Genomic DNA, 24,141 nt, shown 5'->3' with positions numbered 1-24,141 from the left:
TTATGTGGTTCAAGATCCAATTAAGTTTGATTTCTTCATTTGGAACATAACGTGTCATGCAAAATGTGAAATTGTCTATAGCTTTGTCTGATTTCACTCATTTTTGCTCACTCATTCCCCATACTGTATATTGAACTGTGTGGCCTTCACCTTTTTCACACTCCAGGTTTTGGAACGCAGAAGTAAACGATTGCAGGGTAAACTTTGACAGTGGTGAATGGGAGATCACAGCAAATATTATTTTGACTTACCCATTTGCTCCAAGGCCACAATTACGTTTGAATGAGTTTCCAGAAGAGGAAAACAAGAGAGAGTGGTGGATTAAGACAGTCAGATGTGAGAAGATGCCAAATTTACTGTCACTCAGCAGCTGTAATAGGTTGGCACAGCCATTGACCAGGAAAATAAAAAATAGCACTCCATTTTAAAAAGGTTGTCGACCCCTGGTCTACACTGTCTGAACCATGGAGTCAGTGATTGGTTGGTTAGCATGGTCCAGTTAGACATCATAACTACACAATCTGGGCTCATAAAGCATATTTCTCTATTGATGGCATTCAAAAGTAGCACGGCATACTGATTTTGTATTATTAATTTTTTTGCAAGCAGCATCTAAATCTGAAATATTTCATTATATTATCCATACCCATGAGCAAAGAAGAGTGTCGATGAGCAAAGATGGCAGAAATCATACAACCAAGCAACTGCCATTGAAATGAATGCTAAAGGATAGCTGTTGCAGGTTTGATAGACCTCCTTGGTAATGGCCCAAATTCATCAGTCTTTAAGATTGGATTTGAAAAACAGAATTGTGTCAAAGGTGACACACAAAGACATACACACACACACACACACACACACACACACACACACACACATTTTCATTTTATCACAAATAGTAAGCATATTTTGGTCACATGCATAAAGTATGTGCACTTGGGCTAAAAAATTGTTTCCTTGGATCACGGCCTCTTTTGCTCGCACATCTGGGATTTCTTTTTTTTCCTGTTTATTCATGGCACAAGCATAAGCACCCATGGCCAGACACATTCTCTTCTTCACAGCATTGGAGACAGGCTCTCCCTCCTTCCTTCAGCTTTTTGGTATTTCTCTTGGGACTTCCTTCTGCTTTTGTAATGTATTTTCAAATTTTTGTATAAAGAGGTTTGTTCATTGTCCTGAACAGCAGAGCTCTCAGTTCCAGTTTGGCGATCACAAGCCTGTGTGTATGCATTTAACCTGTCTTTGATCTCGGATGCCGGCCTATGATTTGTTTTATTATTTACTTTGAAGAGACCATACTAATTAGTTTGATGTGGCCACTGTTTTGTAAAGAGATTTGCCCCAGCAGGCACAGTTAAACACAGAAAACTGTTGATGGAAAAGTTGACACTGGGACAGTAACTGCTGCAGGGAGCATGTTTATGCTGTTAGTAAATCACATAAACAGAATAATCTTGCTGCACACATTATGCAGACCCATCTATGGCAGCCGTTTAATTCAATAGACAAGGAGGTCTATAATATATGGAGAATGTCTATAAGCATTCTCATTCATCTCAATGGAATTTGCTCAGTTAGTGCATGCAGCCCTGGAAGCACGTGCTTTGAATGCTGCCATGCATTCAGTTCTGGATACAGTTTTGAAGGCAATCACTGCTCGTGAAAAGCTGTGAAAGCAATGTGACTTGTCACTCTGTAGTAGAGATCTTCACGGGTCCAAAAATGTGTGCCTGAATCCAAAGATACCCGGAAATGTGATTTCTATCAGGAAGACACGCAGGCTTGAGTGAAGTTTAAGATGCCATTTATTAGATAAATGTAAAACAGAAAGTAATGTCTCTCTCTTTGGCGTAGGCCTGTCCGGCGGTCCGAGGGAGTTGTACCTGGAACCGTCATGTCTTGCCGGAGATAGGAGGCAGGGGCGAGGAGCCTACCCCCATGCGGGACAGGGCTCAACTGGTGGTGGTGGGGTGGTGGAGGTTGCCGTGTTAGCACACTGAAACAGCAATGTGATAGATTGTGAGCAGACTTATAAAGCAATGACTTACATGCGATTGGCTTGGAATTACCCAGCTAATGATGTGATGATGTACAGCTGCTAGTCTTCTCGCTAGAACCAGCTGCACTTCCATATCCAGAACTGACCCAGACCCGTTTATTATTTGAAAGTTTGGACCCGGACCTGCGCAGAACCAAGAAATGCCGTAAATGTACTACCCAGAATCGACTCGGACCCATCTATTATTATATATATTTAGGACCAAGCCGGGACACACAGACTCGATTCCTAGCAGATCCCACAGCTATTAACAAGTTAATTTACAAGTTGTGAAAATAAAACTTTGTGTCTTACCTAATGTAACTTTAGTAGCCTTCTCTCTTGTAACTGATCGTGACCCATGCAATCCATCCTCCTTGCCAAGAAAGTTGGTATAATAACATCCATGTTGTTCCTCTCTTGCTGAAAGAGCATGTTTAATCCACTCATTATTTCAGCTTCAAAAGTCCACTTGATGTCACGGTGGTGGATGACAAACGCGACTTTGCAGCTTTGCAGTTTTTTGTATCTTGCATAATACGATAACTTCCACTGTTTGCCCTTTTGAACTATAATAACGATTGCTCATTCAGTGCCACAGCCGCTGACATTAGCATTACTAATTTGCTGTAATCTGTGCTCTCTGAGACGTGTCTGACCATAAATCTTAGATATAAAAAGCGAACGGAATCCAACCACAATATCTCAAAAATCGCGCCTACGCCAATAATGCACTTCGGTTTACGTCATCTGTCAAACACCAATATGTCGGAATAAGTCCCGCCTTCTAAATACAAGAGCCAATCGTCAATTGGTAAAGTCATTGCATCACTGCAGATGTTAAACAGACCCGGGACCCAAAGTACAGAATTGGGACCCAACCCGGTCCCGGCTGACTGTTTAAAATATGGACCTGAACCCGTACAGACCCGTGAAGACCTCTACTCCTCTACTGTCCACAGAAAAGTTGATGTAATACAGTCAACAGGAATGCATATTTTATTATGTTTTTACCCCCTAACCCAACCCTAAACGTCAGTGGCAGTAAAATGTATTTTAAAAGGAAAATGCAACACATTGACTATTGTTTAACCTGTGTCTCAAAGGTTGTTCGTGCAATATGCAGTAACGCTAGAGGGGAATGTGACCATGGTTAAAATTATGCAAAATGTCTGATGGGGAATGCCACTCGTCAGTGATTTGGCTGTATGGGGACAATTTCAGGGTACATTACCTTTTGGAAGCAACATGTTGATTTCCAATGTGACCATGTTGACTGCGATGTCAGAGGCAGCAGATAGGAAAAAAATATCTGCCCATTTCATGTTTTTAATATGCCTCCAAAAAGTGGTCACTTGCCAAATATTTGCTAAAATGAGAAATATGAGCATCTTTTGTCAGAATACACAACTTTTGAGTGGCCATCAATGATTAAAGAAGGCATTTGCTCTTATAATAATGAAGTTACTTCTCCTAGGCTACCAGCAGGGCTAAACTGGGCCATGCTGACCAGCCAAACCTTGACCCCTTGATGGAAGGTATGACTGCACATGGCCTATTAAAAAAAAAGAAAAATAGAAAAAGAAAAAAGAATTGCATCTCTTATCAAATTCATCCTTGACACATTTCTAAACAAAAGGTAACAATGGCCTAATTCTGTCTAAAAAAGAAAGAAAAAAAAATCTATTAATCAGTTACTCTCAGAATCATGTTAAATGGTGACAATGTACATATCAATTTAGAAAAAGCAGAACCTTTTCATAAAATTCTCCATCTCTTCCATATTCAGCAGAACAGTACAGCAGTCTGTTATTGTCATCCCAAAGGTTATTGCCAGTTGCACAGCTAAGACACATAATACCACATACCATTTCACTCACTGTGAAAGTGTCTCAGTTCATATGTTCATAGAAGAAGTGCTTGTGGGTGTATCTCAGCAGCTTTAGTGTTTAGGTCCATGAATGTGTTTGTCTCTTGGGTTAGGTCACTGGCTTATTGTGAAAGCCTACAGATTATTTCAGATTTGTTTTTTTGGGCATTGTTTTTGTTCATAGATTCAAGTTGTTCTTAAAGGTGCACTCAGTAATTTGTTCCTCATTAAAAAAGTTTAACTCCTAAAGATATGAAATGTAATTTTGCAATATATGTAGGAAATCATGACTACTCACATTATAATGAAGACTCATTTATATCAGTTGTCATTATATCAAAACAAGCTGTTTTATTCTACATGGAGAGGGTCCGCACATGGGGGCTGCCATTTTAGAATCACACATCCAGCCGAATATTACTCGCTTAATCTCAGTATACGTCCTGTTATTTGATACTTTCACTCAGTGATTAAAGTAATCATGGCTGACTGTGAATACTACATTTATACAATGATATCTGAAATGGAAAACAATTTAAATGGTGCTGCATCCTTTAAAGTAATTATTCGCTCAAAAATGAAAAGCCTGTCATCATTTAATCAACCCAACTTCTTTCCAAACCCATATACATCTATATCTGTTTGGAAAAGTGCAGCTTGTACATTCTGCAAAAAATCTTCTTTTGTGTTCCATGGAAGAAAGAAAATCATATAGGTTTGCAACAACATAAGTGTGACTAAATAATGACATAGTTGACAATTTTGGGTGAACTATCCCTTTAATGTAAAAACTGTTCAAAATTGTTTGCTTATGAGAACTATGCAATGAAGCAAGATTGCATTGTTCAGTAATGCAGTAAACTTGAAAAAGATCAAACCTGAAAACATGTTATCACATATGAATAAATTCTATTGCACCCTTATTATTAGAAGCCTGTTCCTGGACAGTTTAAGCATCTGCTCAGCCGTTAATTAGCTGGTTTGCTTGGATGAGTGGAGTCTGTTGATGTGCGCTTTGAGACCTGTTATGTTTTTCTACATTTATTACTTTTCCATTCTGCTTCTCTCCTGTGCTGCAAACTTTTGAAAGCCGCTGGGATTGCACATGCTGATTTTTCTTTGCAATTTTGATTGAGCTCATTTGCAAACACATTTACAGGAGAAAAGCAAGTTTTTTTCATCATATCAGAAAGTAATGACATTGCTTGTGTAATGAGAATTTACAGTCAGCCTAAAGTCATTTAATAGCTCAGAGGGAAGTTATTCATCTAGTTCCTTAAAGTGACTGAGTTTGAGAAATAATGATACATGTTCTGCTTTTTTTATGTGGAAAACACCCCTGGAGATGATTAAGCACATGTTCGGGAATTTGCTCCCTTAAAAGCACGTCGTCTTTCCTGTAATTTACCTCCTCTTCTTTGACAAACTATTGATGGGGAAGTTTATATCCTTTTGCAACATCTGTCTCTTTCTCTTCTTAGGGACAGAAAGGCCATCCTGGTCCTCCCAGCCACCCTGGAGATCAAGTGAGTTCCCATTCACTTCATTAAGCTTCTTTTTCCATTTTCCAAATGAATTATAAGAAGAAGAAAAACTAACTATGATTTTTACTCCAAAAAGTATTTGGAAGCATATGGTGTGTGGATAAATATGTTTTGGATAAAAATTGTTTTTATGGCATGATATGAAAAATACACAAATAGGCAATAGATTGCTTTGCTTATGTGATCTTTTTAATTTCATTTTGTATGTATTGGCCTGTCCAATGCTTAATGTGAATTTCTGGAATTTGCTTGAACACAATACTGTATTTCTCACTCCATACCGAAATGCAGCGCATTCTCACCTATCAGCACACTGGAGACTCTTTGGTTAGAGAGTACAATTCAACTTCATGTTCAGAGGTATCAAATTATAGTAGCTGTGTACAAGGCATTCATCATAGACTGTTTTAGCAATATTGTGGCATGCCACACAACATCTCCACATTATTGACAAAATAGCAACACTTGAAAAAAAGACAAAAAACTCTTTATAAGCAGGCAGATGAATAACATGTTTTTTTAATAGACAGGGCTTTCAATCCCTCTCTCTCTATAGTGCTTTTAATCTTTCTGTTCATTTATAATGACTCTCTATAAGAAGAGCTTCCAAAGCTATATATTTATATATATATTTTGTATATTTATTGTAATGGATTTCTTCTTTACTCTCTCATTCTCTCTCTCCACAGGGAGAAAGAGGACCTGATGGAAGCCCAGGTGCCAAAGGCTATCCTGGCAGGCAGGTGCAGTAAATCTTCTGTTGTGCTGTTGCACAATTAACACAGTTATATTGTAACATTTCAAGACTTGTATTGGAGATTAAAAAGTTAGCCAAAATTACCACATCTTTTTACGTCATTTTTGGACAATGAGAATTGATATTGGAATTATGAGGCTATAAAAAATATCTTGGAAAAAATGATATTGAGTTTGAGCCTTGAATTGTACCACAGAATTACTCATTTTCTTTAGGTGGCAGGGGCATGAATGATATTCGATACTTGGAAAAGTAATTTGGAAAAGCAATGTTCTTATACTGCTGAGTGTAAGTGTGATTAGTGGCAATTATTATATCCCACACAAGTTTTGCATCCTGAATTACGAGCTTCAAACGTCCAGGGAAACAGTTACAAATGTCTTATATTAGACATGTTTCAGAACACCCTGCTGGAATTGAGTTTTCATAAATGTTCTTGGATTCAGCACCTCATCATCTCCACTGGAGCATTATGATTGTTGGTAGAGGCCTAGGGAGAAGTGCAGTTTGCACAATTTTTACTTATTTATCAGTCTGATGTCTCTCACTCACATCACCCACACACAAAAGTCAGATATTGTGAATTGTACAACCTCAAGAGATTCAGTGTGGTTGGATTTTCTTAACTCTTCAATGTTATTTGAATTAATTCAGTCATTTTATCACGCCACTGGGAAGGATGAGATGAGAAAGTGGGGATCCAATGTAGAACTATTTTATATGGAACTAAGAAGATGAAGAAACAATGATGAAAATAAAGCACTGGAACAAAAGGGAAATCAAACATAACAGCAGTTTGCTGGCTAACTACGTAACATTCATACACTAACATGCTAACAAACAAGAACTGACAATGAGTGAAGGAAACAAGAGGATACACAGATGAATAATGAGGGAAGAGCTGTGGAAGATGGTGGGCAGGTGAGTGTAATCAAAAATGTGCATACTGGGAAATGTAGTCTACGAACAAGGGGAAAACTAAATGACTGGGTCAGGAGGCCCGGGAGGCAGCCACAGGGCAGGGAATGGGTCAGGAGGCAGCCACAGGGCAGGGACTGGATCAGGAAGCCCGGGAGGCATCCACAGGGCAGGGACTGGGTCAGGAGGCCTGGGAGGCAGCCACAGGGCAGGGACTGGGTCAGAAGGCCCGGGAGGCAGCCACAGGGCAGGGACTGGGTCAGGAGGCCCGGGAGGCATCCACAGGGCAGGGACTGGGTCAGGAGGCCCAGGAGGCAGCCACAGGGCAGGGACTGGGTCAGGAGGCCCGGGAGGCATCCACAGGGCAGGGACTGGGTCAGGGGGCAGAGCCACAGTTGGTTCGTAGGTGGAGCAAGGAATTCAATTCCAGAAGGAGGATCCGAAGGTGGAGCAGGCTGAGCCACTGGAGGATCAGGGATTTGAGACTCAGGAAGAGCCGCCGGAGGTGGACCGGGCAGAGCCGAATGAGGAACAGAGGATTGTGTTTCGGGAGAAGGAAGGAGCCATAGGTGGTTTGGGCAGTGCAACAGGAAGAACAGGTATTTGTGTCACAGGAGGATGAGCGGGCTGAGTCGTCTGAGGGCGGAGTCGTGGAAGACTCTGGTCGTGAGCATGGGCAGTGATAGGGGAACGACCTCTGTGGCCCTGAATACTGACAGTGACGAGGAGTAGCAGCCCTTCTCTTCTGCTTCCATATGGCCGTGAGCACAGCTGTGGGAGACTAGAAAGGTGGAACCATGGGAGGCTCTATGAAAGGCAGAGCCATGGGAGGCCAGAGGAAGAAAGGCTCTATGAAAGTCAGGACCACCAATGCTTGGGAGAAAGTGGTCTCCGCTGAAGGAAGCTCAGAGACCACTGGAGCCATAGCAAAAATTCCTCTTGGGCTGTAGAGGGCATGTAAGCTGGCTCTTGGATGGACGAGGCTTGCAACGCTGGCTCGGGGATGGATGAGTCATGCAACGCTGGCTCTGGGACAGATGAGGCGAACTAGCTCATTGGCCGTGGCAGGTGTGGCCATTGGCTTGTTGGCCTTGGCAGGCTTGGGCGAGGCCGTGGAATCCACTGCAAGAGGATTGGCCTCCTCCATCGCTCCTACAGTGAAGGCTGATCCACTAAATAATGCCAGATCAATGAACTGGGCCAGGGCCTATGCCATGAGGCATGACAGACTTCACCCTCCTGTTCAATGCAGCCCGGAAGAGGTCCTTTAAAGCCACATCACTGAAGTCAACCTTATTAGCCAGCTAGCAGAATTCCTCCACGTAATGTTCCAGCGAGCGATTCTCCTGATGCAGCTGAAAGAGTATCACTGCTGGGTTCATGTCTAGGTCGGTTCTTCTGTCACGCTACTGGGAAGGACGAGACGAGAGAGTGGGGTTCCAAATGTGCGTAGAACTATTTATTATGGAACTGAGAAGATGAAAAAGAAGCAATGATGAAAATAAAGCACTGGAGCAAAAGGGAAATTTTACATTTATGCATTTGGCAGACGCTTTTATCCAAAGCGACTTACAGAGCCCTTATTACAGGGACAATCCCCCCGGAGCAACCTGGAGTTAAGTGCCTTGCTCAAGGACACAATGGTGGTGGCTGCGGGGCTCGAACCAGCATCCTTCTGATTATTAGATTACCAGTTATGTGCTTAGACCACTACACCACCACCACTCAAACATAACAACAGTACAAGAGTACAGGAAACGAGAGTACATAAACACAGATGAATAATGAGGGAACGGGGAACAGCTGTGGAAGATGGAGGGCAGGTGAGTGTAATCAAAAATGTGCATACTTGGAAATGTAGTCCATGAACAAGGGGAAAACTAAACAGTCACTGTAACTGAACTGAAGGTGAGGGAAAAAGCACAAGATAGTTTGTGACACGTTTACTTGGCCAAGTTCTCACAAGTTGGCACATCTGAGTGTGTTTAATATTTGCTTATACTAAAACTTGAGCCAGTTGTTTAGTTTAAAATTTAAAATTGTCCTCCAAAAACCTTATAAGACTCTATTGTAGCTTCAATAGTGCATATTGAGTTGCATTGGATCAAGTAGTTTGCTACCTGCCACCTGCTCATAAACATCTCCAAAATATTCCTCTGGGTTATGCCATTTTATTGCCATTTTATTGATTGTGTATTCTTCCACAGCATCCTCTTGAACTTAGTACAAATAACAACATTTGTCACTCCTTGATTTATGTGAAATATATTTGGAACATGTTTTATATACCAACGAAGAAATATCAGTTATCAAAATATATCAGTTAGAAAGAGGATGCTTTGTTGAGTTTTTTTTGTCTGTCATAAGTACATTTGCCACCTTATATTGTTTAATCATATAACAATGCAGCATGCCCTTTATAAAACTTTGTTTTGGTCTCTAAAATTGCCACTGAAGTCTTTGTTTTCCAATTCAAATTATGTAGACACAATTAGTGGTTAATTTCTCACGGTTCAGAGTAGGGCAAAATTACACCCTAAGTGCTTTAGTTATTGTTTCATTGTTCGAACTAGCACTGAGTGCCTGCTTAAAAATGGAAAAGGAAAGGGCCACACTCTATCTTTCCCTGGGTGATACTGCCGTAAATGTTTAATCATATATCTATGTATTACCAGTATGTGACTCTCGTCGAGCAGTGTTTGAAAACAATGCCTGTTTTGTAAATTTTTTTGGAAAAAAGAACATTTTCCCAGACAGGAGATTTGAATAATGCAGGGGGCTTCTTTATCAGCGGCTTGTTTTCTCCGCTTGTGCTTGCTATTTTCAACTACACACAACGTGTGCAGAATTGTGATCCATTCAAGTGCATTTGTGGATGTTGTGACTGTGTGTCTATTTGACACTTTGTTTTCTTCGCCAAACCTTGTGCTCCAGATGCGTCATTAAACTTGATGTGAACCGCGGTGCCGAACCACACTGTTCGTTTTTTAACAGAGAACCTTTACACCCCTACACACAATATTTAAAAATATTTAATTGTTTGTGTTTTGTAGGGTTTGCCGGGGCCTATAGGAAATATGGGACCAAAGGGAGTACGGGTAAGAAACTCTCAAGATTCCCTATGTAAATGCATTGTCGTGATTGTGTCCCAGGTATGTCAATTGAAATTAATTGTATTTTGGATATAAATTGATCATCATGTTTGATTATTGAAAATGAGATTATTCTTTATTGTGATGTTTTCCATGGAAAACTTCCATACAGTATGTTTGACTTTTGCTCTTCCTAATGATAAATAGTATTTTCTTAATAGTGATTGAGGTTTTATGTTCAGGAAGTTGTGTAAGGGCTGCTACTTTTTTTATGTTGGAATCTTGTTTTCCAGTTTGGGTTTTCTGGAAACTCTGAAAGGCACCAGAAGAGGAAATGGTTGTAGGCATTTAAGAATCAGTTACTGGAAGCTGTTTTTATTATAAAACCTCAGAACGTAAGCTCTGGTAGTATACAGTTGTCAAGAGATTTGTCAGCTGAGTTTGACATTATTATTCCACTTTTTATAATTCCACAAGTTTAAAACCATTTTGGTCATGTAAAGTATGTGGCAGCAGTTTACATCCATAGTTTTTCCTTGTCTTATTGTATTCTATTGTATTAATGTGTTCTCTCCCTTAGTGCCAGAAAAGGTCTTTTGTTTTTGCATTTGTTGAATTTTTGCAATTTTGTACAAAATCATATTTCTAAATAATTTAAAAATATTAAATAGTAATTTAACATTTTAAGGTTATAACATAGATGTTCCATGTTGCTTTTGTACATCATGAAGCAGTGGTTCTCAACTGGTTTTGATTAAGGCCCCAGATTATACATTGGACATCAAGTGGTGAGCCAAAACTGAACACATTTCTTTTGTCAAAAAAATCCCTAAATATTAAACATTATTAACAATACAATGAACTGCATAGGCCCAAACATTATGCTAAATTAGATACATATAATTATATACTTATATAATTATATGTAATAAGATTATATAATTGTATACTTATTTAATGTAGTCTAGGTCATATTTTCTTTTAACTTGTATAGTTTTGTTTATGGTTTTCATGGATAAGGGCAATTCTTGCAACCTCCATATTGGCATCCTCCATAATTGCGAATTTATTTAGCTATTCTATATATGCACAAATATATAGTCAGCTGTATTTAAAAAAAAAAAAATTCCCTGCTGTCCACAACCTCATCAAACCCATTTTGGGTCGCGACTTACTAGTTGAGAACCACTGTCATAAAGTGAATCATCTCATCATGTTTGTTTTTTGTCTTTTTCCCTCCATGATTATATTGTGTGTTGTATCTGTACTAACCTTGTGACCCCAGCCTTAGCCATCCTGCTGAATGCCAGTGTAATCCCTGGTGTGAGGGTATGTGCCCTTGGACTACATCGTGGAAGCCAGCACCATGCAGTCCATGGGCATATACACTTGCCTCAAGGCCTAGATCTTCACAGAACGACCGCTGTCCCCAAAGACATTTGCAAGTCAGCATACAGTTTAGTTAGGGATACAATGGTCATATATTCTAAAGTGTCTCTGTTTGTCTCCTGTCCCCTTACACTCCACTGTTGTAGGGCTTCATTGGAATTCCAGGCATCTTTGGTCTCCCCGGACCTGACGGAGAAAGAGTGAGTTTGCTGGGGCTGCTGTACATATTATTAAAGGAATAGTTTATTAAAGGCGGGAAAACACCAAAAAGCCATAATAGAAGCATCATAAAAGTTTTCTGAATCCATGCGATCATTTTGTGTGTGGGGAAAGACTGAAATTTAAGTAATTCCCTTGAACTCATGCGAATACCAATGTTTTTCTGCCAAAGAGTAATTAACGACAGAATTGTGGCCAAATTTGTTCAAATGAAAGTTTAGGGTGAAGTATTTCTTAAAGAACTGTTATATATTAAGTATGGATTTGTGCATTAACAAAGGTCCAGCTGGGTTTCCTTAAGGATTTAGTAAAACTCTGTGGCATGATGGATACATATAGTCTTGGTTTTAGTTGCACCTAGAGGAAATACTAATGAAGGAAATCCCACACCCATGCACAAGTCCCATACATGTATTACTTTGCGTCATAATGGTGGCTTGTAAATGAAAAGAATTGCTTTGAATTGGAAGTCTGATGAAAGGGGCCACACTCCACTAAAACCACAGAGATGCCCCTGCAATACAGTAGTTGGTCTCCGTTCGAACAATGTTTGCTCAGGAACCGTGAGCTGGCACATTCCGGCCTGCAATACTGTGTGGAAATAGCAATAAAAGCCCTCCACAGCTGGAATACTGCCTGATGCGGATTAGCCAGATCATGTCTCCTATTTTCAGGCCCAAAGGGACAGAGTTCACAGTGGTCTGAGAGACCTTTTGTGCCCAGGAGATTAGCGAAGAAAGACCTTTTAGCATCCACATATAAGCTCTGTTTCAAAACCTATGAGCTACTTCGCTGCCTGCTGCCTACAGGGCAGCTGCCTTCTAAGTCTAGTGTAAAAACAACAAGATGCAGCACAATTGTCTAAGACGTCAATCTAGTGCAGTGTTTCCCAACCACTGTGTGTGCCGCGAAAGACTGTCAGGTGTGCCGTGGAAAATTATCAAATTCCAAAAAATAAATATATGCATGAAAAAAAAATTATTTCAGGTATCCAAACTCGCCGTTTGAAACCATAATTGGTCATTTTTGTGATTGTGAAGAGCAATGATTAATGTGCAGAAGTGAGTGATATTTATATGCATCACGTGATCAAACTATCATTTTATATTTTAACAGAACAGATTCTTGCAAACGGTGATAAAATACTTTTTCAATAAAGGTGCACTCAGTAACATTTTTCTTTGTGTCATCATGACACCTAGCGGCTTGCATGCCGCTTTAAAATCAGTAGTTTTCGGTGTCAGATGCCATTGTAGATATTATTATTTACAGTCAGCATGATTCATTTAAATCAATGATTGAAAGTGTCAAAAAGCAGGAAAAGTTGCTGAGCAAAGAAAGTGACTTTGATCTGTGAAATTTGGGAACACACCCACTAGAGGCCGCTCGCTCATGCAGAGCTGACTGAAGCGGACTATGCAGACTATTTTTGTAAAAAAACAAAAAAAAAAACATTTAGTGATCATTTCAGTTAGGGATGTGCGCAGCGACTAATTTCACAAAAGTTTAAATGGATATTTGATTGTCGGCTATTCTAAAAAGAAACCAGCAGAAAAGTCAATATTATATTATAAAAAAGAAAACCTAATAGTTTGGTGAACGAAATCACCAAGTTACAAAACATATTATAACAGTCAGCACATTGTTGAAAATAACTGACAGGTAAACCAAGTCTAAAAAATGTACTGAAAAGTTGTGCTTATTTAGCTATGTGCATTTTGATCTACAACAAAAAGTGACAGCTGTTCGATGTAAAAAAACAAAAAAAGGCCTATGAGAAACATAGAAATAACACATATTTAACCAATTAAACAGCCAGTACTTCTTTGAGAAGTAGCCTAGTTGATGAACTGACAGAGTGAAAAAAACTCACTGAATTGATTCCCATGGAAATTTTCTGAGCGCGTTGCGAGTGAAAGAGAAAAGAAGCATGCAAGTGCTGAAGCAGTGGCACTATCCAAGGGAAGGTTGAATGACACATATTTGGGTGAAAAGTGCAAAGAAACACAGACAGTGGACAAGAGATAATTGGAAAAGAGTGTTATGGATCTTAACCCCATTGAGCTTTTGTGGGATCAGATAGACTGTAAGGTGCGTGAGAAATGCTCGACAAGACAGTCACATCTATGGCAAGTGCTACAGGAAGTGTGGGGTGAAATGTCACCTGAGTATCTGGACAAACTGACAGCTAGAATGCCAAGAATCTGCCAAGCTGTCATTGCTGCACATGGAGGATTTTTTGATGAGAACTTTTTTCAAACTGTAATAGTAATTTTTTATGTTATTAATGTCCTGATTATACATTGTGATCAGTTGAATGCCACTTTGGTGAATAAAAGTATTCATTTCTTTCCATAAGAGCAAAATATTTACATTATTCCAAAATTTTGGCCACCATTGGGTGTGTGTGTATATATGTATATATATATATATATATATATATATATATATATATATATATATATATATATTAAAATATGTAGCTAAATTCAGTATAACATCTTTTAGTATGTGATATTATTTTATTTTATATAAATTGTTTTAATACAATTTTAACCAAATTTTAAATATTTGTAAAATGTACAAATTCAATATAGCCTATTCTATCCATAAGATGTCATAATGCATGTGTTAAAATGATGACTTGTCAGTGCATGAAATTTCTTATCGGCTATACTTTTTTACACAAAATTTGCAACATCAGAAAACTTTATTGATTTTTGATTTTAATAAATAAAAAGTGAGTAGCTTCTCCATTGTTGTACAGGTTAATTGGGATTAATAGCTACTAATACTAATATTAAAAAGCATTTCACCTCATTATACTCCTCAAAATGTTTGCATATGAACCTTTTGTATAAATATAATTTCAATACTTTTTAAGTCGTTGGACAGTGTTGTAAAAATATGTTATGAAACACCCTTTTAAAGGACAGTGCATTCTCTGTTAAGATATGACATTGAACGTTTTCTAGAGAGTGGTCAGTACACTTTGAATGATTAAAAATAATTAACAAATTATTAATGTTTCCTTCAGAGCATAGGTTACTAGAACATTTATTTTGCACCAGTCACTCCAAAAGTACCTTTTTAATGGTTGAACACAGTTCTTCCAAAAAATGTAATAATTATATACACTACACACTTTAGTTTGGTAATTGCAATGTTCACTAGGCACCACATAATTTTCTAAGGATGTACTTTCTAAATGGTTGAACCAGTTACTCAAAAAAAAAAAAAAAAAAAACACGCTGGAAAAACTTCTGGGTAACCTAAAGGACATGCTATCTCTTCATTACACAATATTTGGTTCAAATCTTCAGAAGCATTTAGTGTTGACTTGTTTAATGGCACTAGATACAGTTCAGTAGATGTTGAAAGGAGAGATAGACTGTTCCAAAGCAAGTTGGAAAACCTATATGACACGCTACATCACTTAATTTTTGTAATTTTTGCTTCAAATTTTCAATATACCACAATATTTAACACAATATACATGTTAACTAGGGATGTGTGCACGTGAAAAGTTTTTAGCAGATTCATTCAATGTCAATTGCCAAGGAGCCAAGAAAAGACGTTTTGCACATTATAAAAAAATTTGGTATCATTATTAACCCGCTTTGTATGATCTTAATCAGTTCCAATGAATTTGACACAGTTTAAGAGCGATATTAACATGGTTTCAGAGGGTAATATGAAACAAAAACGCATGTGCAAGTCATTTTACTTCCTGAACAAGTTCGGACCTGAGAACAGGTTGCATTCTCACTCACTCGAACCGTGCCACAGTTCTATTGTAACCGAGCGCAGACCACCACCTACAAGTATTCTCGGTTCAGTAACGCGGTCCACTCCCTGTTCTGCAAAACAGCTTTCACATTACCAATCTTTTTATGCTAAACCGTGCTCTGTTTCGGACTAAATTGCCAGTGTGAAGCCCCCTAAGTCATAAGGTGACTGATGTGGCAGAAGTCTTCATATTAATGGGAGTGGTCATGATTTCCCACATATATTACAAAATTACAATTCATGTCTTTAGGAGTTAAAAATGTATCAAAATATTTAAAAAAAAAAATCATAAAAATCTAACCTTTGATTGAAGTAAAACAATTAAAATAGAGGAAATATCTAATTATGAAATACATATGTTCCTCCAAAAAGGATTGGCCATAATTATTGGCAGCCTTTTATTCAATACTTTTTGCAACCTCCCTTTGCCAAGATTTCAGCTCTGAGTCTTCTCCTATAATGCCTAATGAGTTTGCAGAACACATGGCAAGGGATCTGAGAGCATTCCCCCATACAGAATCTCTCCAGATCCTTCAAATTCAGAGGACCATTTTGGTGGACTCTCCTCTTTAGTTCACCCCACAGGTTTTCTATGGGGTTCAGGTCAGGGAACTGGGATGGCCATGGGAGAACCTTGATTTTGTGGTCAGTGAACCATTTTTGTGTTGATTTTGATGTTTGTTTTGGATCATTGTCCTGCTGGAAGATCCAACCACGGCCCATTGTAAGTTTTCTGGAAGAGGCAGCCAGGATTAGATTTTCTATCTGATGGTATTTGAGTCTGTGATGCCATGTGTCCAAACAAGGTGCCCAGGACCTCTGGCAGAAAAACAGCCCCACAACATTAAAGATCCAGCACCACATTTAACTTTGGGCATTGGGTACTTCATCATCTCTGTGTGCGCCAAACCCATCTCTGCCAAAAAGCTTTTTTTTGTTTCCAGTAGTGTCTGCCAAACTGAAGATGCTTGAGTTTGTTGTTGGATGAGAACAGAGGCTTTTTTTCTTGAAACCCTCCCAAACAACTTGTGGTGATGTAGGTGATGTCTGATATTATTTATGAGACTTTCTGACCCCAAGACCCAACACATTTCTGCAATTCTCCTGCTGTGATACTTGGAGAATTTTTGGCCATTTGAACCATCCACTTCACTGTGCATGGACACAATATAGACACACGTCCTTTTCCAGGCATATTCTTAACATCTCCAGTTGATTGTAACGTGTTAATTATTGCCCTGATGGTGGAAATGGGCATTTTCAATGCTTTGGCTATTTTCTTTTAGCCACTTCCCATTTTATGAAGTTCAACAACCTGTTGCCTCACATCAGAACTATATTATTTAGTCTAACCCATGTGATTGATGATTAAGTGAATTTGGCCTGTGTGTTACCTCATATTTATACCCCTTTGAAACAGGAAGTCATGGCTGAACAGTTTCATGTTGCTAGTCACCCAGGTGCACTAAAACATTTAAAACATGAATGGGAATATACTTCAGATATATTTTACTCATAATAATTTCTATGGGTGCCAGTAATTGTGGCCAATGTGTTATGGATAAAATTATTCATATAATAATGAGATATTTCCCCTCTTTCAATTGTTTTTCTTCAATTAAAGGTTACATTTTTTTGAATTTTTTGAATGAAAGATCAAAAGGATAAAAAATTCAGATTTTTTTTCACAGCCTTCTTTGCTCATATTTACCAAAGGTGCCAATATTTTTGGTCACAACTGTAACTTTAACTACTCATTTTCAAGTCAACAACTATCTAGTTATTGTTCCCATTTAAGTATCATGAGCCTTACATACACATAATAGTTGCAATATTTGTTTTATTTGTAGTTGGACACAGAAAAATTGATGACTTGCGTTTCAGTACATTTTTGATTAACAAAAAAAAAAGTATTATAAGTCATTGGGTCGCTAGGATGTGCTGTGTGTTTTGCAGTGTAGATTCAAAAGAATTGACTCATATAATAAGTAATTTGTTCACGAATATGAATACACTAGTTTCCACTGTACATATTTTAGCATGATATTACATTGGCTAAAGAATGCACATTCGAAAACTATTTTTATCTATACTATTCAGTACTGAATTAAATATAAAAGTACATTTTTTATAATCTACATTTTTCTCACCTTGTCCACCATCTTGGATTTTTTACACTGAGTGTGTCAATTAAATGCTGGGATTATCTTTTGCAAAACATGCATGCAGTGCTCCTTTAGAGGTATCTTAGAAAGCAGCATAATTTAGGATACCTGCCTTTTGGAACAGCTTTTGCATTAGGAGCGTGCCTATGATACTTTTAAATGCTGCCTGCTCACTAGGTTATGGCACAGAGCAAGACTGTTACATCCATTGGGATTGTTAGTAATTGTTTTTCTCTTGTTGTCTACTTTCTGTCTCTCACAACCTGTCTCTTCTGTCTTTGCTGTCTACTCTTAGGGTTTACCTGGTGTTCCTGGGAAGAAGGGCAAGATGGGTAGGCCGGTAAAGTTTTCTCTCACCATCCTCTCTAGACAAGCATCTGTGAATGAATTGTGTCCAATGATTTGTAACCATTTCTACTGTTTAACCAAGTAGATGTTTGAGGGTGTTTGATTCTGTTTGCTTTGAGTTTGTGGCCCCCATTATCTAAAGCCATAAAGCTTTACAGCAGCCTAAAGTGATTCAAAAACACCATGTCTTGGCAACCATGTACATACTGTATGTAACTGTAAGTTAGCTTGGCTGTTAATCACTCATCGTAGTGCTACCAACAAAAATCGTAATGGGTGACAACTAGCAAGTTTATTTTTGTACTTCTGTAACACTCCACTTTTATTTACTTTGTTCCAAGACATTGAAAAGGAAAGTGTGTTGCAAGATCCCATGGCTGTAATTCTCAATTAGATTTCATTCGTTCCCTCTTTGTGAATAAGAGAACTGGTTCTCAGGGATGGAAAAAATACATTTTAATTGCAGAAATTGTTGGTGTTTTGCTGTTATGAGTTCTCCGTATTTATGTCTATGTTTTTGTAAATATTTTACATTTGTGATTTTCTATAGATTTATTTTTCTTTAACCTCTCTTAAAAATGAAATGTCAATCATGAATTCCACCATATTTGAATTCCACAATAGTTGAGCAAGAGGAAAAAAATCAGCTGAAAGCAAGAGAAGCTAAACTCTAAACAATAACAAAAAAATATCTGTTTAGGCCAGGGGAAAGGATACATATAGTACCAAATCACCCCTAATTATTAAAGTAGCTCTGTACCATCTCTATATCCACAATAACCCATATTACTTTGCCATTGTGAATCTGCATAATTTAAAAAGAGCTTAACTTGTCTTTAAGGACTTTAAGAACTCATCATTTTCTTCAACAACTAGCAATTATGTGTAGTTCTTTCTAGATTTAAAGCACAAAAGTGGTGCCAAGCACAGATTCATCTGTTCTCAATAAACAATTTTCTAATTCTGCAATGCATTTTGATAGAAAGCACATGTAAATATTCAGCCATTACTTGATGTTTACATTGTGTTTTTATGAAAAAAGATCTCCACGAAGTGCAAGGTTGGCCCTTTGACAAGCACACGATCAGCACACTGCAGAGTGTGACATATCTCTTGTCCTCTTATATAATGTAAGAGTAGATGGAGGAGAAACAGCGCTGTCAGCGAATCCCTAGTGGTCCTCCTCTCTCGCAGCTCTTGGCTGTTGCCAGCGCAAGGAAACACTCAGCCATGGAATTTCCTGAAGGGCTGACAGACGTGAACTGATCTTGTTTCACTGACTCGGCATCAGAATCTGTTGTACAGTCTTTCTTTAAAAGATAAAAAACCTACAGTTCAGTGGCCCCATTCTCAAATATTATTACTTCTTGCATACTTACTGATTTTCTCACTTGCTTGTAAATGATTAACAAATTAAACTTAAAAGAAACATTTATCCAAAATTATAATTGTTGTTCCAAACCTGCATGACTTTCTTTCTTATGCAAAACACACTAGGAGATGTTTTAATTAACACCCCTGTCTGTCTTGTTGACAGTTGATAGAGACTCGCTTTCAAATCCTAAAAAAAAGCACCTAAAAGTATCCTACAAGTAGTTCCCCTTCTGTCGCTCTCTCCACGTTGTGTCGGAGAAGCGACATTAGGGGTCTCTCTTGAGCCACCGAATATACCTCTGATCTATGAAAAAAGCCAATGAGAAGTTGGCAGTCAGTATTTGCCCCTCGCATTGCTCCTTCTTCCCACGGGATTGAGGACGGTGCGAGTGGCGCTGGAGACGATTTGGGGGCGGCAGCGGGTGCGGCTCCGTCGGGTACCAGAGACCCGTGGACCACCCGTTCCCCAGCACGCTCGTTGACTCCCGTCCGTGCTCGAGGCAACAGCGGCTTAACTCACAGCCAGCCTGCCTATCCTCTAGAGCTCGAAGCGGATGAGCTCGCCGCTGCATTGGAGAGCGCCACACACCCCCCAGTCCCGTTTTTCCCGGAAGTGCATGATGAGCTGACGTCGATGTGGAGAGCGCCTTTCACCTCTCGCAAAGCCACTCGCTCATCCGCTCTTGCTACCCTCGACGGCAGAGCGGTCCACGGATACACGGCGATTCCCCCAGTCAATAGGGCTGTTGCGCTTCACCTATGCCCCGGAAACCCTACCACCTGGCGGGGTCACCCTGTACTCCCCTCCAAGGCCTGTAGGAAAACATCCTCGCTGACAGCGAAGGCCTACAGCGCCGCCGGACAGGCCGCTTCTGCCCTGCATGCCATGGCCCTCCTGCAAGTCCACCAGGTCAAGGCGCTCAAAGAATTGCACGTGGGTAGCCCTGATCCCGATGTGCTGTAGGAACTGCGCTCAGCGACGGACCTCACCCTCAGAGCCACGAAGGTCACAGCGCAGTCACTCCCCCGGCCGGCCGGTTCTGACGAGTCCAGAGGACGCCACCATAAGACCTCCTCCTCAGTCACTAACCTGCTCACTGCCGGGTGCGCGGAGAAAGGTAAGTGCTTTGAGTCTTTTCTCAGCAACAAAGCCTCGGGACGCACCCTCGCCTCCCGACGGCACATTACCTGCTCCGCCCCGCTGCAAAGCCCTGCCGGGTACGTCGAAAATACTCGTCCCCTTGGTGCCCCTAGCACGGAGATTGGATGCGTGGCTTTCACTTCCCAACCTATCACGCTGTCTGGCCCGGACCATCCGACTCGGTTACGCAATTCAGTTTGCCAGGCCCCCGCCCCCCTTCGCGGGCGTCCGCTTTACTGCAGTGCACAGTGAACATGCCCAATCCCTGCGCGCGGAGTTCGCTACTCTTCTACTCAAGACGTGATAGAGCCTGTCCCTCCAACCGAAATGAAGAAGGGTTTCTACAGCCCAAGAAAGGCGGCGGCTTATGACCAATCTTGGACCTGCGAGTTTTCAACCGAGCACTGCTCAAACTCCCGTTCAAAATGCTCATGCTAAAGTGTATCTTAACATGCGTCCGGCACCTAGATTGGTTCGCAGCAGTAGACCAGTACTTCCACGTCTCAATTTTTCCACGACACCGACCCTTCCTACGGTTCGCGTTCGCCAGCCAGGCATTCCAGTACAAAGTCCTCCCCTTCGGCATGTCTCTGTCCCCTCGCGTCTTCACGAAAGTTGTAGAGGCAGCCCTTGCCCCGCTCCGAGAAGCCGGCATCCACATACTCAACTACCTCGACGACTGGCTCATACTGGCCCACTCCCAAGAGTTACTATGCGCTCACAGAGACAGGTGCTCAAACACCTCAGCGACTTGGGGCTTCAGGTCAACCGAGAAAAGAGCAAGCTCACTCCGGTTCAGAGCATCTCCTTTCTCGGCATGGAGTTAGACTCAGTCTCAATGTCCGCACGTCTCACCAACGAGTCTGCACAGTCGGTGCTGAAATGCCTCGCAAAGTTCAAGCCGGGCACAACGGTCCCTCTAAAACTCTTCCAGAGGCTCCTGGGGCATATAGCATCCTCCGCCGCAGTCACGCCGCTGGGGTTGATGCATATGAGACCGCTTCAGCACTGGCTTCAGACTCGAGTCCCGAGACGAGCATGGCGCCACGGCACGCACCATATGATAATCACCCCTGCATGCCACCAAACACTGAAACCCTGGACAGACCTCTGCTTTCTACGGACAGGAGTGCCCCTGCAGCAGGTGTCCCGACGCGTCCTGGTCACTATCGACGCCTCCAAATCGGGTTGGGGCGCCGTTTGCAACGGGCACGCAGCTGCGGGCCTTTGGAGAGGGGCCCCGCTGCGCTGGCATATCAATTGCCTAGAGTTGTTGACTGTTTTCTTTGCCCTGCGACAGTTCCTCCTGTTAATTCGAGACAAACATGTCCTAATCAGGTCAGACAGCACCACTGCGGTAGTGTACATAAATCAACAAGGCGGCGTACGCTCCCGCCACATGTCACGACTCGCCCGTCGTCTCCTCCTTTGGAGCCGGCAGCGACGCAGGTAGCAAGTCACACTAGTGGCTCCATACTGGCCCACCCGGGCCTGGTTCTCGGACCTCGTAATCCTCGCTACAGCCCCTCCCTGGCGAATTCCCCTGAGGAAGGACCTTCTTTCTCAGGGGCAGGGCACACTCTGGCGGAAGATCTAGCTGGCCTACCACCTACTGTCGTAGACACGATCAACCAAGCCAGAGCCCCTTCCACCAGGCAGCTCTACGCCCTGAAGTGGCGCTTGTTCGCAATTTGGTGTTCTTCCCGGGCTGAAGATCCACAGAGGTGCGCAGTTAGGTCAGTGCTCCTATTCCTGCAGGAGAGGTTGGAGGGGAGGCTGTCCCCGTCCACCTTGAAGGTGTATGTTGCTGCTATCACGGCCCACCACAACGCAGTAGACGGCAAGTCCCTTGGTAAGCACGACTTAATCATCAGGTTCCTAAGAGGCACCCGGAGGTTAAATCCCTCCTGGCCAAGCCTGTTCCCCCTCCTGGGACCTCTCGGTAGTCCTCGCGGGCCTCCAGAGACCTCCCTTTGAGCAGCTAGAATCAGTTGGACTCAGGGCCCTCTCTCTTAAGACTGCCCTGCTGATCGCGCTCGCCTCCATCAAGAGGGTCGGGGACCTGCAAGCGTTCTCTGTCAGCAACACTTGCCTGGAGTTCGGTCCGGCAGACACTCATGTGATCCTAAGACCGCGACCGGGCTACGTGCCCAAGGTTCCTACCACGCCCTTTAGAGACCAGGTAGTGAACCTGCAAGCGCTGCCCCGGGAGGAGGCAGACCCATCCCCATCGTTGCTGTGTCCGGTACATGCTTTGCGTACCTATCTGGACCGCACGTAGAGTTTTAGACACTCTGAGCAGCTCTTTGTATGCTTTGGGGGACAGCGGAAAGGAAACCCTGTCTCCAAACAGAGGCTTTCCCACTGGGTAGTAGATGCCATTTCATTGGGTTATCACACTCAGGCTGTGCAGGGGAAGGACACAACGTCTCGTTCCCTCCATCGGGGAACAGAGGTTACATTTGTAACCTAGACGTTTTTTATAGCAAGACTTTTGAAGGCATATGATTTTATTTTTGGTGAGAAACAAGGCATGCCACTATGAATGAGCTTTTCTCATGTGCTCATAAACGTGCAACAGACGTCAAGATTGTCTCTGAAAAATATTAGAAATTTATGCCTTAGACTTGCAATATGATGGACGAGCTTCACAAGTCTTTGTATAGAGCAAAATATCTAAAAAGAGTTTTTAAGGTATGATCAGTTGTGTTAATCATTGCTTAGCTTGCACAAATTCCCAATTTTTTTTTTAGGATTAGCAATCCTATTAAAAAGCTACATGTAATTTTTTGGTAGAAAAATATATATATATATATATATATACACACACACACACACACACACACACTGCAGAACCTGCCTAATATGCTGTTTGGTGCCACCAAAACAGCACCGACCTGCCAAGGCATGGACTCTACAAGACCCCTGAAGGTGTCCTGTGGTATCTGGCACAAATACATTTTCAGCGGATCCTTCAAGTCCTTTAAGTTGTGTTGTGGAGTCACCATGGATCGGACTTGTTGGTCCAGCACATCCCACAAATGCTCAATCAGATTGAGATCTAGGGAATTTGGAGGCCAGGGCAACACCTTGAATTCTTCATCATGTTCCTCAAACCATCCCTGAACAATGTGTGCAGTGTGGCTAGGTGCATTATCCTGCTGAAAGAGGCTACTGCCATGAGGGAATACCATTGCAATGAAGGGGTGCATCTGGTCTGCAACAATCTTTAGGTAGATGGCACGTGTCAAATTGATGTCCACATGAATGGCCAGACCCTGAGTTTCCTTGCAGAACATTGCCCAGAACATCACTCTCCCTCCATTGGCTTGTCATCTTCCCACAGTGCGTCATGGTGCCATCACTTCCCCAGGTAAACGGTGCACACGTTTGCACATGGCTGTCCATAAGATATAAAAGAAAATGGGGCTCATCAGACCAGGCGACCTTCTTTTACTGCTCCAAGGTCCAGTTCCAACACTCGCGTGCACATT

At 41.3% G+C, this 24,141-nt stretch overlaps 1 protein-coding gene across 2 annotated transcripts in view; it reads left to right on the top strand.

Moving 5' to 3' along the window:
• The window catches only part of col27a1b (collagen, type XXVII, alpha 1b), a 128,111-nt gene that overhangs the window by 32,756 nt on the left and 71,214 nt on the right, over positions 1 to 24,141 (top strand). For both annotated transcript variants that reach the window (XR_007968540.1, XM_052103630.1), the window contains exons 8-12: positions 5,393 to 5,437; positions 6,145 to 6,198; positions 10,184 to 10,228; positions 11,758 to 11,811; positions 18,080 to 18,124. Coding sequence is in view for 1 of the 2 variants with exons in the window: in XM_052103630.1 (XP_051959590.1) it covers positions 5,393 to 5,437; positions 6,145 to 6,198; positions 10,184 to 10,228; positions 11,758 to 11,811; positions 18,080 to 18,124 (243 nt within the window). In the remaining variant the exon portion in view is untranslated. The remainder of the gene's footprint in view (positions 1 to 5,392; positions 5,438 to 6,144; positions 6,199 to 10,183; positions 10,229 to 11,757; positions 11,812 to 18,079; positions 18,125 to 24,141) is intronic.

The sequence above is a fragment of the Xyrauchen texanus genome, chromosome 3, assembly GCF_025860055.1.
Source record: "Xyrauchen texanus isolate HMW12.3.18 chromosome 3, RBS_HiC_50CHRs, whole genome shotgun sequence".
Lineage (NCBI taxonomy): Eukaryota > Metazoa > Chordata > Actinopteri > Cypriniformes > Catostomidae > Xyrauchen > Xyrauchen texanus.
The sequence above is the reverse complement of the archived record's forward strand: the minus strand, read 5'-3'. Positions and strand labels throughout refer to the sequence as shown.